The 17,220-nt window shown below is 43.1% G+C and overlaps 1 protein-coding gene across 1 annotated transcript in view; it reads left to right on the forward strand.

Moving 5' to 3' along the window:
- Positions 1-16,335, forward strand: part of PER3 (period circadian regulator 3) — a gene marked incomplete at its 5' end in the record, with an annotated part of 31,632 nt that extends 15,297 nt beyond the window's left edge. The window contains 11 exon segments of the mRNA XM_040645535.1: positions 1,181-1,286; positions 2,821-2,932; positions 12,603-12,628; positions 12,631-12,734; positions 13,191-13,310; positions 13,547-13,560; positions 13,616-13,636; positions 13,639-13,719; positions 15,246-15,371; positions 15,374-15,428; positions 15,973-16,335. Of these exon segments, the coding sequence (XP_040501469.1) occupies positions 1,181-1,286; positions 2,821-2,932; positions 12,603-12,628; positions 12,631-12,734; positions 13,191-13,310; positions 13,547-13,560; positions 13,616-13,636; positions 13,639-13,719; positions 15,246-15,371; positions 15,374-15,428; positions 15,973-16,204 (997 nt within the window).
- Positions 16,336-17,220: the final 885 nt, after the last annotated feature.

Consider the following 17,220-nt stretch of genomic DNA (forward strand, 5'->3'; position numbering starts at 1 on the left):
TCATTTGACACCACCCACGGTCTGCACGCCGCGGGAGACGACATGGCCATGGGGGTCTGGACAGAGAGGGAATGGGTCTCCAGAGGCAGAGAGCTTCCTGACTACTTTTATGACACTGCTAATATGGTTTTTTGATAATTATTTCTGTCTTTGGGAAAGTATCTCAGTTATTAGAGAATTGGGTTGTGTGTTGTGAGAAACAGCACGATGGCAGAATGGAAAGGGAAGGCACTGGCTTTGGAGTCAGGCGTGTAGATTCAAACCCGGACTGCTGCTTCTCAGGTATGAGAGTCGGCAAGTGACCCACCTTCTCTGGCATCACAATGATTCCTGCTTTGTAGGGGTGTGAGGACTCAGGAGATGACAGGTCTGACTCAGTGTATCGCATTAATAGTACTTGAGTTACCTGAGGTACTGAGAGGCAATACATTGTGGTGGCAAAAGTGCACGCCGGAGCCTAGACTCTGGTCCCTTCGTGAATACCTGCTTAGACTTTACCAGCTGGGGGACTTTGAGAAGTTTTCAGCTCCGGTGGAGGTAATACTTGATAGAGCACTTGGAACGGTGCCTGGCACATCGTGAGGGTTTAGAAAATGTTATTCTTGCTGTAGGTTATAAAAGCAGTTCCTGTCACATAGAAGGTCCTAAATGAACGTCATTTCCTTCTCTTCTTTGTGATGTTTTCTGCTGGCACATCTGCCTCTCGCTGTGTTCAGGTGGTAGTTTTGAACTGCACACTGTGACAGCCACATTCTCACCAATAGTTGGGTTGCTAAAATGATTAGGTATGTTAAACATTAAATGTTGTTTGGCAGACCTAGGGTCTTAAAATTTCTACAATAGGCTACTGAGTTAATGTTAAAATTTGAGGCCAGTAGTTGTTGAAGATATTTTGGTAGCTAAGGAGGTTACTTGTCACTGATTTTCACATCACAAAACAGTGCTGACCCAGACGTTGAAAGATTAGAGCTCTAGACAACCTAAAGAAACCGCTTAATGTCTTTGTATTTTTCCTGCCTCCACGGATGGATTTAGCTTTGTATTTTCTATTTGAAGTCAGAGAGTTGCTTTGTATAAGTATAGATTTATTACTTGAACACTCTATTTAAAAATCACTGTAGACTTCATTGTAAATTAATTTTGAATTGCTTGACTCCATCTTTCACTTGGCACTTTGTAGGAGTCCACTGAATGAGGATGTTTTTGCTACCAGAAAGAGAAAGACCAACAGTAAGGACAAAGACATAACAGAATTACAAGAACAAATTCACAGACTCCTCTTACAGGTAAAGTGAGATTTTAAGAAGCAAACACAAAATTTCCATAATCGTGTTTTATTTTAACAGTTGATCTTAGTAAAGCCACCCCACGAAAATACATCGCAGGGAGAGAGACATCTTTACCCTCTGCGTTCCAGGAATTTTTGTCTTCCTGTTTTTGTTTTTAAATTCAGTTCTATTCACCTTGTTTTCCTTTTCCTGAGTGAAATACAGAGAACATTCTTGTAAGATCCCATTCTGAGGGAGCAAACCAAGTCGGCAGGTAACAGGGAAGCTGCTTCTAAATGAGGGCGTCCTTCTTGTATTCCCAACGCTACCCGTGGGCTCAGCGTCTGGGTCTTGGCTTCAGTATTTTAAAAAACAATTCCAATTTTAAAGGTGGGGGCAGAGGGATGGCAGGCCTCCGTATCAGGTTCTTACAAGGCAAACGTGGGGAAAACTGTCTGTTGAAACAAACGCCAAGAATGATTTCTGCTGGAGATTCCGTTAATAAACCGGTTAAGCGTTTACGGATGGTGTCACCGAGAAAACCGTGAGCCCGGCACTTTCCAAACGGTCTTTCGTAGAATCTCTGGGGTTCACCGGTCAAGGTCATGGAACAAAGCAGGGTGTATATTTAATCTCTTCTGTCTGTTCTAAACTCAGCATCAAGAGCTAGAGTTTATTTTCATATTTTGTTGAATCTGCTCTGTGTGGCTTTCCAACAATTCGTTGTTCTAGAAATGCCCCCCTAGTCTAGAAAAGGAGGCCCAGCCCTTGAGAATTGCTGAAAGGAGCGAGGCACGCCCTTTCTGTCAGCGTCCGAGTTCAAGGCGTCAGCCTTCACACGCCCGACGTAGGGGTTCGGGGGCAGCCATGTTAGTGTTCAGGGGCGGCCATGTTAGTGTTCAGGGGCGGCCATGTTAGTGTTCAGGGGTCGCGCGGAAACGCTGAGCTGCCGCCGGAGCTCCGAGCCGCGCCTCCCTCTTCCTTCAGCCCGTTCCCGCGAGCGCCACCAGCGGCTATGGAAGCCTGGGCAGCCTCGCGTCGTCCAGTGAGTCCAGTGGGACCCGCGCCCAGGCGGCGCGCAGGGAACCCGTACGTGAGCTACGGCGTGTGTGCGTGCGTGCGTGCGGCGTCCTTTCCGTCCCCTGCCTCGGGGTGTGCAACGTGTCAGGACCGCTTCCACCCTCGGCGCACAGCACTTCTTGTTGCATGTTCTTGACCCGCTGGGACCGTGTTTGATAAACAGACATCCTCATCCAGTTCGGTGCGGAAAAATGTCTGTAAAAAGAAAATACCACCCTCGGAAGGTGATATTTGGGTCCCTTGTGTGCTTTCTCATAATTTCCGTGTTGTGGGCAGATTTACTTAAAGTTGCATTTGTACGAGGGGCCCCGTGGGAGTCGTTACTACGCCTGTAGTCATGTCTTCAGAGAACCGGAAGTTCAACGTATTTTGTTCGTTTTTTAATGCGTTTATTGTGTTTGTTTATCTTTTAATTAATTTTCTAATTTTTGAAACATATTCTGTCATTCTTTTCCCTACGTGGACTTTGCAGCAGGTCTATGCCAGTGTAAACAAAATTAAGAATCCAGGTCAGCAGCTCTCCATTGAGTCAGTGGCCAAGTCACCAGATAAGCGAGCGACGGGGACGCGCATGGGACGGCCCGGTGAGTCAGCAGGGCAGCCCCCAACCTCCGCCCACGGTTCTGCCCTCTTCTGCGTGGGCGTGGCGCGTGCCAGCACAAACCACTGCCACCTTTCACATTGACTTGCCCAGATGGTGACAGTAATAATGCTAATGGTAGCAGCAGATACTCTGAAAGCTAAATGGGATTAGCGTGTAATTTCTGTATATGTCCACTGAAGAATTAATGTTTTTGATATTACCAACAGATCCATAGTTCTCCCACATGAGACATCTGTCAACCGAAAGAGTTAATTTTAGAATGGGTCTCATAATAATCCCTTCCTGTCATTTAGAACAAATGAAGAATATTTATGACCTTAATTGAATGAAAAACTGGGGACTTTTTTTTTTCTTTTTTGATACATTTACTTTTCTCAGATATGAGCTAAGGAGCATTCGGAAGGAATTGGATCACTCATGATAACTGATGTTATTTAGAAAAGTCAACCTACTGGCCTCATAGAGCAGAGGAAGGATCAATCATATCAACTTAGTGTAGTTGGCTTTCTCTTCATTTATCTTCCTGAATGTTAATAAGTTTGGAAGTCTTTGTAGGTTTGGTCCCTGAATGTTATTAATGGTCTCTATCATGGTCAAATGTGGGCATTTTACACAGTAGGGGTGAAATTTCTTCTCTAAGGTCAATAAAAATTTTAAAAAAATAGTAGCTATATTTTTCAGGGCTTGCCGTGGTTTACAAAACAAAAGCATCCACCTGCTGCTCCTACGGGTGATATCATGAGGGGCCCCAGGCTGCCGTCTGGGTACAGCGCATCCAGTCCTTCCGTTTTTCTTGTCTCCTTGGTAGGAGATTTAACCTTCTGCTTGTCTCTTTTGCCATAGATGTAAGGGCATGAGATAGAAACACCACCTTTTTTTGTCCCTTGAAACCATCAGATTCCCTCTCCACAAAATAATTTATTTGAATATCTTCTTGCTGTATATCATTATCCATGTCCTAGCATTGGAACTTCTGTAGGGGGATTTGAAGGCTAAAATTTCTTTCTTTTTTTTTTTTTAAGATTTTATTTATTTATTTGACAGAGATAGAGACAGCCAGCGAGAGAGGGAACACAAGCAGGGGGAGTGGGAGAGGAAGAAGCAGGCTCATAGCGGAGGAGCCTGATGTGGGGCTCGATCCCAGAACGCCAGGATCACGCCCTGAGCCGAAGGCAGACGCTTAACCGCTGTGCCACCCAGGCGCCCCTGAAGGCTAACATTTCTTTTTTTTTTTTTTTTTAATAATGATTTTTTATTATGTTAGTCACCATACAGTACATCCCCGGTTTTCGATGTAAGGCTTGATGATTCATTAGTTGTGTATAACACCCAGTGCACCATGCAATATGTGCCCTCCTTACTACCCATCACCGGCCTATCCCATTCCCCCACCCCCCTCCCCTCTGTAGTCCTCAGTTTGTTTCTCATAGTCCATAGTCTCTCATGTTTCATTCCCCCTTCTGATTACCCCCCTTTCTTTATCCCTTTCTTCCCCTACTGATCATTCTAGTTCTTATGTTCCATAGATGAGGGAAATCATATGATAGTTGTCTTTCTCTGCTTGACTTATTTCACTTAGCATTATCTCCTCCAGTGCCGTCCATGTTGTAGCAAATGTTGAGAACTCATTCTTTCTGATAGCTGAGTAATATTCCATTGTATATATGGACCACAACTTCTTAATCCAGTCATCTGTTGAAGGGCATCTCGGCTCCTTCCACGATTTAGCTATTGTGGACATTGCTGCTATGAACATTGGGGTGCATATGGCCCTTCTCTTCACTACGTCTGTATCTTTGGGGTAAACACCCAGTAGTGCAATGGCTGGGTCATAGGGTAAGGCTAACATTTCTAAATGTTTTATTGTCTTGTCCACTTTGTGCTGCTCACTGCTGCTTGGGCCTAGGACCTCATTTTAGGGCCACAATTTTATGTCCTGACCTCTGTATTTCTTGTCAGAGTACAAATCGTTTCTCACCTTCTGGTTTGTTCCATTTCTTATCATCTACCATTGGTCTGGAAATGCTGTCAGTACCATGGTTTGAAGGCTGTGTTTTTAAGCAGACATCAATATTCCATCATTCACCATTTTATAAAATTCAAGCTATAACTAATTCTGTGTATTTATGATGCTATTCTAGAAACTGATATTATTCTCCGACTTAGCTATGGCTGTATTTGACTCTAACACAGATAGGTTGTGACTTTTGAAGGAGAAGGAAAATCTGCCATTTGATACTGCTTGGGGGGAACTATTGTTACTTGGGTATCTTGATTTTATTAACATCTTAAGACCTACAAGTTTAAAGAGGTAGTAAAAAATCTTAATACTCCTTACTCAAGGAAACAATTATGTAACGTAAAGATAAAAATGCTGTAGTTTAAATATTAGAAATAGCACCAATCAGGGGTGCCTGGGTGGCGCAGTCGTTGAGCGTCTGCCTTCGGCTCAGGGCATGATCCCGGTGTTATGGGATCGAGCCCCATGTCAGGCTCCTCCGCTATGAGCCTGCTTCTTCCTCTCCCACTCCCCCTGCTTGGGTTCCCTCTCTCGCTGCCTGTCTCTATCTCTGTCAACTAAGTAAATAAAATCTTTAAAAAAAAAAAGAAAGAAATAGCACCAATCAAAAGGAAAATACTAATCATGGTAAACATGTTTTATATGCAGGGTGTCAGAGCCAGCAAGAACATAAGGTTTTAAGTATATATTTTTACCTTTCTTGTGAGGGCAGGTTAGACTTTGAACTAGAATAAGAAGGGGAATTTTAGAAGTTCATATGGAAAAGCAAGGAGTAATGAAGATATAAAGCCCCTTCATCAGCTACATATACCCATGCCAGCTTCCAGAAGCAATTGGGGAACTTGGGGGAACATTGACTGTTCTACTTCCAGAGTGGCAGCACCTGAGGGAGAAACACTGATCCATGAAGCGAACTCATTCAGGATGAGCGTGCTTTGGTTTGTGCTCAGGGAGGGTTGGAAAAAGCATCATTCCAAACTGACAAGGAAAAAAGCCACATGGCGGTGAGTTCATGAGCTTTCTTGAACCCTTCAGAGTGCTGAAGCTCCAGGGCAGCCAACAGGCCTAAACTCTAAGGGGGCACATGCTTGCGGGGAGACGTGAGATCAAGCCCCGGGTACTGGTGCGCTGGCTGACAGAATCAGCAACTTCAAGAGACCGGCCCCGAGGCACAATGCAAAGGGAGGACCACAGGCTGCAAGTGGAACAAATATTGGCAAAAACCCAAAGCTCTCTAGCACACCGGCCACCATGTAGCAAGCACAGAGTGTCACTAGAGGCATTTGAAAGCTGTGATACATCGAGTGAAACCATAGCAACAGCAAATCTCAGAGTGGCCAACAAATTAGTTAGGTTAACTCAAACACAGCCCCAGCAGAAGGAAAGGCATGGCCAGTCTGCGCTGTCTTATACAAGGTGTTCCGTTTTCAACAAATTATGAAGCATATGACAGGGCAAGGAAAAAAAACTGCCAAAAGCCAAAGCAGTCATCAGAACAAGAGTCAGATATGACACAGATGTTGGAACTGTCTGGCAGAGAATTTAAAATAACTACAAATAATATATTAAAGGCTCTAATGGACAGTAAGCAACATGCAAAACCACATGGGTAATCATAGCATAGAGATGAAAAGGATCAAATGCATGAGAGATACACATATACCTTTGATGGGCACTCAACCAAGAAAAGGATCCATAAACTTGAAGATAGATACATAGAAATTACACAAACTGAAACACAAAAGAAAGCTACAGAATAGAGCCTCTCAGAATGTGGAGACACAATCAAATGATCTAACATAAGAGTGATTGGAATCCCAGAAGAAATATTTGAAGAAATAATGGCCAAGAATTTCCCACAGATGAAGACCATCAAGTAGTGTGGATACAAAATAACAAAAACCAATCACAAAATAAAAACACCATGCACTCGAAAAAAACACAACTCCCCACATACTTGGAAATATATTCGAACTGCTGAGAACAAAAGCAAAGGGGATATCTTGAAGGCAGCCAGAGCAACAAAGACAGACTACATACCGGGAAACAAAGGTAAGAATTACAAAGACATTTCCTTAGACACCATGTACACTAGACGACTAAATGTCTTCAGAGGAAAAATAAAACTGTTAGTGCAGAATTCTCTACCTAGTGGAAAGTATCTTTCAGAAATGAAAGAGATAGATTTCTCAAACAAAAACGGGAAGGGGGGAATGTATTGCCAGCAGATCAATTCTCTGAGAAACACTAAGGGAATTTCTAAAGATGGAGGGAATATGGTAGAGACATAAAACTTGAATCAACACAAAGAAATGAAAAACACTGGAAACGGAATTAATGAAGAAATTTAATTTTTTTACCTATTTTTAATTGCCCTAGAAGGTAACTGACTAAAGCAGAAATACTCTTATGCATTTATGACCTATGTAAAAATACTGCAAAGAATCAGGAGAGGCACTGGAAACATGCTGCTGTGGAGTCCTTCCACCAGAAGTGATATGTTATTTGAGGGTAGAAATTGATTTCTTAAAGGTATATGTTGTGAACTTTAGAACAATTATTGGAACTAGTTTCTAAAGAAGTATAAATAATGTCAGCAGAGGAGATAAAGCGGAATTTAAAACATTTAATGCAAAATGAGATAGGAAAGAAATAAAAACCCAGATGGAATAAATGGAAAACAGCTAGCAAAGTGGCATACTTTAATTCAGCTGTTTCGGTAATCACATTAAATGTTAATGTTCTCAGTATACCAGCTGGAAGGCTGAAATTGTCAATTGGATGAGAAAAAAATAAGAATCAGCTGCATAGTATCTACCAGAACCCATTTTGCAAATAAAAATACAGGTTAAGAGCAAAAGGCTAGAAAAGATATACATGCTAACAGGAATCCAAAGAAAGCTGGAAAGCTGTGTTAATATCAAGTAGTGTAGACTTTAGGACAAGGGACATTATCAGGATTTCAGAGGGATATTGCATGACAACAGACGGGTTGATTCTCTGAGAGCATGTGACAGTCCTAAAAAGTTATGCACCTAACATTAGAGCTTCAAAATACATGGAGTAAACACTGATAAAGACTTTGAGAAGTAAATCTGCAGTGGTCATTAGAGACTGGAACACACCTCTGTCTAATTGATAAAACAAGTGGACAGGAAATCAGTAAAGATGTAGAAGACCTGAACAGCACCATCAACTGAATTGGCCTAATGGACATTGATGGACCACTCCAATCAACAACAACATGATGCCTATGCTTCTCAAGGGCACACGGACCATTCATCAAGATAGACCTTATTCTGGGCCATAATGCAAGCCTTACCAATTTTTTAAAAATATAAATCATAACAAATATATTCTTTGACCTAATGGATTAAACCAGAAATCAGTAACAGGAAGGTTTATCTAGAAAATTCCCAAATGTTTGGAAATTAAAGAACATACCTCTGAATGACCCACAGGTCAAGGCCTTAAGGGAAGTAAAAACATTTTGAACTTGAATGAATTGAAAAAAACAAAAAATTTGTGGAATGCAGCTAAAGCATTGCTTAATGGGAAATTTATAGCATTAACTGATTATATGGGAAAAAGAGGAGAGGTCTCAAATAATCTAAGCTTCCTCCTTAAGAAACAAGAGCAATAAGAGCAAATTAAATCCAAGGTAAGCAGAAGGAAAGAAATCATACAAACCAGATATCAATGGAATTGAGAACAGAAATCAATAAGAGAAAATTAATGAAATCAAAAGCTTTGATAAAAATAAAATTAACAAAACTCTGGCCATACCAATGAAGAAAAGAAGGCAGAAATGCCCACTATTGGGAATGAAAGACCCCACAGATGTTAAAGGGACTACAAACAACTCTATTCCCATAACTTTGGTCTATTAATAACTTGAAAGAAAGAACCTATCAGAACTCAGTGAAAAAGAAATAGATAGCTAGAATAGACATACCTATTACAGATACGGAATTTGAAGTTAAACACCTTCCAAAAAGAAAAATCTAGGCCGAGATGGTTTCACTGGAGAATTCTGTCAAGCATTCAAGGAAGAAAAGTGCCAGTTTCTACATAATCTTTTTCAGAAAATAGAAGACAGAAGAAAATAAAAGGAAGTTTCAAAAGGAAACTCCCAGATCCCTTTTATGAGCCCATTATTATCCTAATACTGAAACAAGATAAAGACAATTCAAGAAAACTACAGACCAGGATCCCTCATCCACATATTTGTAAAATCCCCAATTATATATCATCAAATCAAATCCAGCAAAGTGTAAAAAGGACAAATATACCACAACCAAGTATGATTTATCCTCGGAATGCAAGGCTGGTTCAATATGTGAAAGTCAGCCACATTTATTCACCATATTAATAGAATAAAAAAAGACAAACCCAAAAGGTTATTTTAATAGATGGAGAAAAAGCATGTGAGAAAATTCAACATCCACACATGATAAATGCTCAAAAATTAGAAGTAGAAAAGGGATTTCATTAACCTGACAAGAAAGGCATCTATAGAAACCCTTAGCTAACATTATGCTTGATGGTGAGAGAATGCTTTCACCCTAACCCGGAGAACAAGTCAAGGATATCCACTCCGCACGTCTTAACGTCAAACTGGAAGTCCTGTCCACTGCAATAGGCAAGAGAGATAAAAGACATAAGAGATTGGAAAGGAAGAAATAAAACTATTCACGGATGACAGGATTGTCTACATAGAAAAATTCTAAAGAATTTACCAAAAAAGCTCCTACTGATTTTAGCAAGGTTACGAGATACATGGTCAGCATGTGAGATCAATTAAAGTTCTATGTACTAATGAGGAACAATTGCACCAGAATTTTTTTTAAACTACCCAAAACTGAAATACTTAAAAAATCCAACAGAATATGTGAAACAATCCATATGTGAAAACCTTCAAAACACTGATAAAAGAAAAACTTTAAAATAAAAAGTACTAAGTAAATGAAAACAGTATCAAGTTCATGGATTGGAATACAGGATATTGTTGTCAGTTCTCCTCAGTTTGATCTGTACATTCAATGTCATTCCAAGTAAACTCTCAGCAGGATTTTTTTTTCTGTATATGTATCATCAGGCAGATCCTCTAACTTTTGTGTAAAAAAAAAAAAACTAAAACAGCCAAAACAATTTTGAAAAAGAGCAACAGTGTTGAAGGACTCACTCCATCTGATTTCAAGACTTAACTAAGAAGCCACCATAATTAACACAGTGTGATGCTGGGGGAAAGATAGATCAGGGGACAGATTAGAGTCCCAAAGCAGACCTGCACAAATACAGTCAGTTTTTGAGGTGCAAGATCAAGTCAGTGGACAAAAGGTAGCCTTTCCAAAAAAAAAAAAAATGGTACTGTACAACTTCTTGAAAGACATGGGTAAGACAATGAAAAGACAATGTTTGCAAATTATAGCTACGATAAAAGAAATTCATATCCAGAATACATAAACTGTCAAAATCCAACAATAAGAAGATAATCCATTCCAAAAATGGTCAAGAGATCTGACACTTTTCCAGTGAAGTACACACAGATGGCAAATAGCATGGGAAACAACACTCAGTCTCAGTCGTTAGGAAGTTAAAACCGCATGCGATGCCATCACACACCCATTAGAATGGCTAAAAGTAAAAGAAAAAATACAGGCAATATGAAGTTCTGGCAAGAATGCGGAGTAACCAGAGCCCTCAGGCAGTGCTGAAGGCGATGTGGAGTTGTACAGCCACTTTAGAAAAGTTTGACAGTTTCTTATAAATTGAACATACTCTTACCATATGACTCAGCAATTCCATTCTTATTTACTCAAAGTGAAAGAAAAACTCAAATTCACACATAAACTTGTCTGTGTATGTTTATCACACGTCGTTCACACTCATCCAAAATTGGAAACAACCTAGATGTCATTCAACAGGTGACTGGATATATGTAACCAAATTTTAACCATTTTTAAATATACAGTTTGGTGGCGTTAAGACCATTCACGAAAAGATAAGAGAAACAGGATATTTGCATGGCCTCAGAGCGTGCCTTCGAAACAGTTATTGTGTATGTCATGTATTACGCGTAAAGTAGTGACTTTATGTGGAAGAAACCCGGCAGACAGCACCTTAACCGGTGAACAAGGCTGACACACCAACAGTAAACACATCAAGGTCATATACCCCTGGCGTGAGGCACTGCGACGGGCACCGCCCCTCTGCGGGAATCTTCTCCGAGATGCACACCCTCAGCCGCCTCATGACGGAACATCAGGGAAACTCAAGTTGGGGGGCATTCCCGCAGAATTCCTGTCCTGTACTCTTCACTAGAGCTGAGATCGGGAAAGACAAGGAAAGACGGACACTGGCCACCAAAATCACCGTGAGACCCCGGGTGGGACCCTGGAGCGGGAAATGACCTTTCACGGAGGAGCGGGTGACATCCACATAGGCCGTAGTTAGTAGCTGTGCGCCGCTGTGCGTTTCCTAGTTTTGTGCGTTCTGTTAATAGTTCTGTGAGATGTTACGTTGGTGGAAGCAAGGTGCAGGGTATACGTGAGTGCTACTGTTTCTGCAACCCTCTTCAAGGTTAAAGTTATTTAGAAATTAAAATTATAGGAGCTCCTGGCTGGCTCGGTTGGTAGAGTGTGTGACTCTTGATCTCAGGGTCGTAAGTTCAAGACCCCTATTTTTATTATCTTAAAGATAATTTTTTTTAAGTATAAAAGTTACTGAATGATAGTTAAGCAGGCCTTTTTCCATAATCCCCTCTGGAAATGAGCGGGGCAGCTTCCAGGCAGCTAAGGTGACCTTCACTAACAACGACAACAAGGATAGCTAAGTCAGCTTCTCAGCAGCGTTTGACGTGACTGGTTCCTCATTCCTTGAACCAGTTTCCCCGTCTTGGTTTCTGCGATGCCATGGTGGCGGGCTCTCTCTTACCTTTCTCCATGTGCTTTTTCAGCCTCCATTCTTGGATCATCGTTCTCCGCAGGAGGTTGAAGTTCGTCAGGGTTCCAACCTGAGGTCTTGGGTCTTCTCTGTCTAGCCCTGCTATCCAGTATGGTGCTAATAGCCACACCCTAAATTCCAGTTAGTTACAAATAAATAAAACTGAAAATTCAGTTCCTCGGTTGCTGTAGCCACATTGCAAGGGCTTAATGGCTACCTGTGGTGTCGGTGGCCCCCATGCTGGACAGCACGAATGAAGGGCAGTTCTGCCACTGCAGAAGGTCCTGTTGGACACAGGTCCGCAGGGCAGTGCCTTGCACTCCACACTGTGTCTGGTCACCCCCTCCCCGGTGATGCCCGCATCGGTCAGTTGGCAGGTAGTGTCAGCTCAGTACCATGAAGTCCCCATCAGCCTTTCACCTGATAGTTTTATTATTAATCTTTGCCCGAGACGTGTTTTTCACTCCTTTTTTGTAAAAAAACAAAAAAACAAATGTAAACATTCACGTAATCATTCCATGTGGAGGCCTTTCTGTGTAGGTAAATTTTTCAGATCTGAGCTCGTCTTTAATAGCTGCATAATATTCTGCTGAATGCGTACATGCCAGGGACCTGATCTGACTGTGCTGGCTCAGTTCTTAGACATACGATGTTTTCAATTACACATCCTTTCATTCTGTTTCAGATGAGCGGACGCCTCATCTACCTTCCAGACATTGAAAAACAATAGCGTGCCCACAGAGTCTTGTGAAGATTGGAGAAAAGACCAGCATAGCCCATCATATCAGCAAATAAACTGCATTGACAGTGTTATCAGGTGTGAGACAAGTTTTGAGAACACGTCAGTTTTTCCAAAAGCATACACCATCGCTGTAAGCACACACCTTGCATCATTTTTAATATTGGTTGTCTTGCTTTTTCACTATAAGTCAGTAGATATTTATGGAATGCCTATTTACATATAGTTTATAATAAATTGAACATTTCAGGGGATGCAGAAAATTAGCAGATGGATCCCTTCTTTGAAGGAGCCATAGTATGGTTGAGAAGACAAGACTTTGATCATAAAAATCAAAGATTTGGAGATCAGTTCAAGGTCACAGTAAAAGAGAGACGACAGGCCAGTGGTTGAGGCTGGGTTGGTCAGGGAAGACCTCATCAAAGAAGAGAGTGCAGAGGACTCACACAGAAGTGCTGTGAGAAGAGCAGAAACGTGGGAAGTGGCAGAGTTAGGGGACGGGCAGGCATGCGTGACCGAATTACGTTGTCGCAGATACCTGAAGAGCTGCAGCGTTCCAGCTTTGAAAAGAAGGTGCATATCCTGTACCGATACACCCTCTTCATCCTCAGAAGAAGACAGAACCACAAGGCAAATGACGCCGCTGCTTGCACGGTAACCTGGACGCGCTCCTAGCTAGACGCAGGGTGATTACAAAGCCAACCCTTTCTGTTTCTTCTAAGATTTTGTCTTAACGTATTTCATTGATCACAAACAAGCCTGGTTTCATATTGTTCCTTTATGGCCAGAAGGTTTTAGCTCGTCCATTACAAACATTTGCAAACTGAGTCTTTATCATAAATTTCCTGTGGGGATTTTTCTTTCCATTGTCAATTTCCTTTGTGCCCCAGCTGTGTCTCCGACCGCAGCCATAGCTAACCTGGAGGTGCCGGCCGCCGGGTGGGCCACACACGCGGCAGGAGGCGCTCGGCGGACCCTGGCCCCGCGGCGCTGAGCCTGGGCTCTGGTGTGAGCCAGTGCAGCCACAGCAGCACCATCATCCACGCCCCGCCACCAGAGTCAGGTGCCACGCTTACGTCCCCCTCTAAAGTACACTCGGCGTGAGGTGGGCCACCGAGAGAAGACAAAAGTCCCTGACACCAGTTACTTAGGAAAGACTTCTAAATTGTAGTTACGTTTTCCTCTCTTTGACTCGGTTAAAGTACTTTTGGAAATATCATCATGTGTATATTGGTTACGTAGTTGGGACTGTATTTCTAAGTCATTGTCATTTGTTGTCATCAGCTGATGTGTGGGAAGCACTTAGAAACAGTACCTGCTAACATAGTAGTAAGTCCTCAGTTAGCAGTGACCATCACCAATGGTTTTCTGTGGGGCTGCGTTAGGTCACTTTGTTGCTGCCCTCGAAAGGTGTCCTTGTCAAACTTCGACCGTGGTTGTGACTAGGTTGACCATATATGTATATATATTGGCCTGATGACAATGAGAAGAGTGTGTTTAAAACTCTCTTCCTTTTAACAACATAATGACTTGGTAAATTATTCTGATGTCTTCTTTTTGTTCCTTTTTACTGCCTCCTGTCCTTTGACTTTGTTGTTACAACAATTTGGTGGATGAAGAACTGGCAAGAAAGGTGTTAAATCAGGTTTTTCGGTTCTCTCTCATTTCTCTTTGCTAGTCTTCAGTGGCAGATTCATAAACACGTGTTGAGCTGTCACTCTGTGCCGCCATCTGTCCTGAGTCCGTCATAGGAATTAACTCACCTAATCCTCACACTGACCCTTGGAGATGGAGAGCATAGTATTGACAGGTGGGCTGGGCGTCGGTGCGAAGACACCAGAGGCACAGCTGTTGTGAGATTAGATTCTGTCTCTAATGAACTGAAAATAGTTTTGTTGGAGCTGAGCTAGTCCCTCAGGAACAGGCAGATGCACATTTTTTAGTGTCCCTTTCTTAACACTGTCGATTCCCATGTGGACACACAGCCGCCAGTGACAGCCCACACAAGGTGGGTCTCACCCAGTGGGGAAAGATTTTTTGATTATGCCTCTAAACTTTTTGTACTCTGGTGTATATTACCATTTTGAGAGGATTCATACTGAGGTCTCTAAGCTTTTGGTGATGATGAACCAACGTACCCTATTATGGATGACTTTTCTCCGTAGCTTTGGCTACTTGGGCTTACACAAGAACACAATTGGCAGTTGCAGAGCATGTTACTGAATGATGGGCTCTGGGCTCTGAGCCGAAGGGCTGAGTCACCGTTTCGGATTTGTAGTTGGTGCACTTGAACAAGCAGACGAGCAGGTAAAGCTGAGATGGTAGTGATTTGGGAGATGGAGCTGGCATGGAGCAGTTGCAAGTGGTGAAAAGGAGCAAGGTGTGGCCTTGAGCGCGGACAGCGCAGGAGGAGTAAGAGGGGGATCCAGGGAAGACGGAGGAACTGGGAGGTGGGGTCCCCCGGGGCCATGGCTGAGCTGGCGGGTGACAAAGACTGCCGGCTGGTTGCCAGAGTCTTTGAGGAATAAGTTTGGCAAATCGGCCCCCAGGAGTATCTGCCAACCTGTAATTGTTGTTGCTCTTTGATAGGAAGAAGTGACAGCAGGATATACATGGCTAGTAGTGATGGTTCTCCCGAAATCACCTCACACGGGCAGCAGTCTCAGGGTGCACACAAAAAAGAAGCATTTCCCAGTGTAGCTGAAGAGTCCACGTGGAGATGGTAAAACAGACTGCTGAGTGCATTCTAGTGACATATCAGGTACCTGAGAGGTAAGAAAGTGCTTTAGAAGACCCACTTTATGAGTTTTTTTATGGTTTCTTAAATGTGTTGTTTAATACAAAGTGATTTTTAAATTATGTTCTTTATACATGCTCTTAGAGAACTAGATTTTCACATTCATTCGTCTGGAGGGAAACGAGTGATCCTAGGACAGTGGCCGTAGAAGACCCACACTGACCTGACAGGTTGTGCGTCGTGAGACCAAAGCAAAGTAAGGCAGCCCTTCCCAAGATGGCACACAAGTGCAGGACTTCTCTCCAGCTCTGAATGGTTCCCGTTCAGTAAGAAGAGAGGAGCTCAGGGGAGTCTGCTTTCCCGTCTGCCGCAGCCCGGCACTGTGCGGATGCTTTCCACCAAGAAAAAGTGCTCTAGCTTCACCCACTTGACAAAGAGTGGATTCAGCTATTTTTTTAATGTGCACATTATATGTTAGCAGGAGATATAAAGTATAACCCAAACCCAAGAAGTGCTTTTCTTGGATGACAAAAGAACCCTGTGCCTTATTCAGGACGAAGGTTGCTCGTTTGTCCTCAGGGTGACAGAGGCTGTGCTGAGAGAGGACCTGGAGAAGCTGGCGGGCATGTGGCGGCGGCAGCCCCGGTTCTCACGCGGGCAGAGGGAGGAGCTGGCCAAGGTGCACTCTTGGATTCAGAGCCAGACTAGCGCTCGAGGAATAGACATACAAGGGAGCACAGTGATGACAGCCGTCCTCTATGATGTTTTCTGCGCCAGGCAGTGCCCGAGGCACTTAACACACATTGCATGATCCCGCTGAAAATTACAGTCCTCACAGATGTTCCTGCTTTACCAAAAACAAGTAACGTGTACAGATACTAAATAATTTATATATGGTTGCACAGTCCTTCTGATTTTGAATACAGGCCTTTTGGACTGCAAGTGTGTTTCCTGTTTGGAGTGTTATGGGGCGCCTGCTTTGATGTCTGATTGACGGGGGGGGAGGAATAAGAGATTTGCATTTCAGATAGGCACGTGTGTCGGAACAGAGCTACACGTCAAGATGTGGGATTCACACGAGAGGTAGGATCCTATCTAGCAGGATTCCATGAGACCCACGTGGTCTTCTGCTGTTACAAGATCTTCTCGATGAGATCCCATGTGAGTGGCTTGGCCAGTGGAGCTCTGATTTGCCAGTGGTCCTCGTGGCAGCTCCGTGGAACACTTGTGACAGTTGTACCAGGAACGAGCCCTTCATTCCCTCGAGTGTCAAGCTGCGGATGTGGGAGGTGACAATGTGTGAAGTTAAAAACCTCACAAGAGAAGAAAGCTAGGTGTTCAGAACAGTGTGGTGTTAAGGCTTCTGAAGTAAACAGGTGCTAGAATCCCCCCTCCTCCTTTTTAGAGAAGAGAATGCGTTCCCGCGACTTAAGGCTGGTTAGAGGTGGCATTGCCGAAAAGCAGGAGCTGAGCCCGTTACTCATTTCGGGTGTCTTCATTCTTAAAGTACTATTTGTGTGGGTTTTGAGTAGAAGAGTCCATGAACGAGCCCCAAAGCAACTAAGCAGAAGTGTGTAAACAACTGCCATGCTCCTTCTAACAATAATTAGGAATGAACTGTCACATAGGCTCTTCTGAGACATGAATTGAATAAATTGGGTACTAGACATAAGGTGCTTGGCCAGCACTTCACTGATTTTAAACTTTCCGGATGACGTTACGTCCTGCCGCCCGTCTCGTTCTTTCTCGGAGGGCTGCGCCACTTGGAAAGCGCGGACTCCCTGGGCGCCGCCGCGCAGTCCTGTGGTCCAGCTCCGGCAGCGAACA

Source organism: Ursus maritimus, unplaced genomic scaffold (genome assembly GCF_017311325.1).
Source record: "Ursus maritimus isolate PB19 unplaced genomic scaffold, ASM1731132v1 scaffold_32, whole genome shotgun sequence".
Taxonomy (NCBI): Eukaryota; Metazoa; Chordata; class Mammalia; order Carnivora; family Ursidae; genus Ursus; species Ursus maritimus.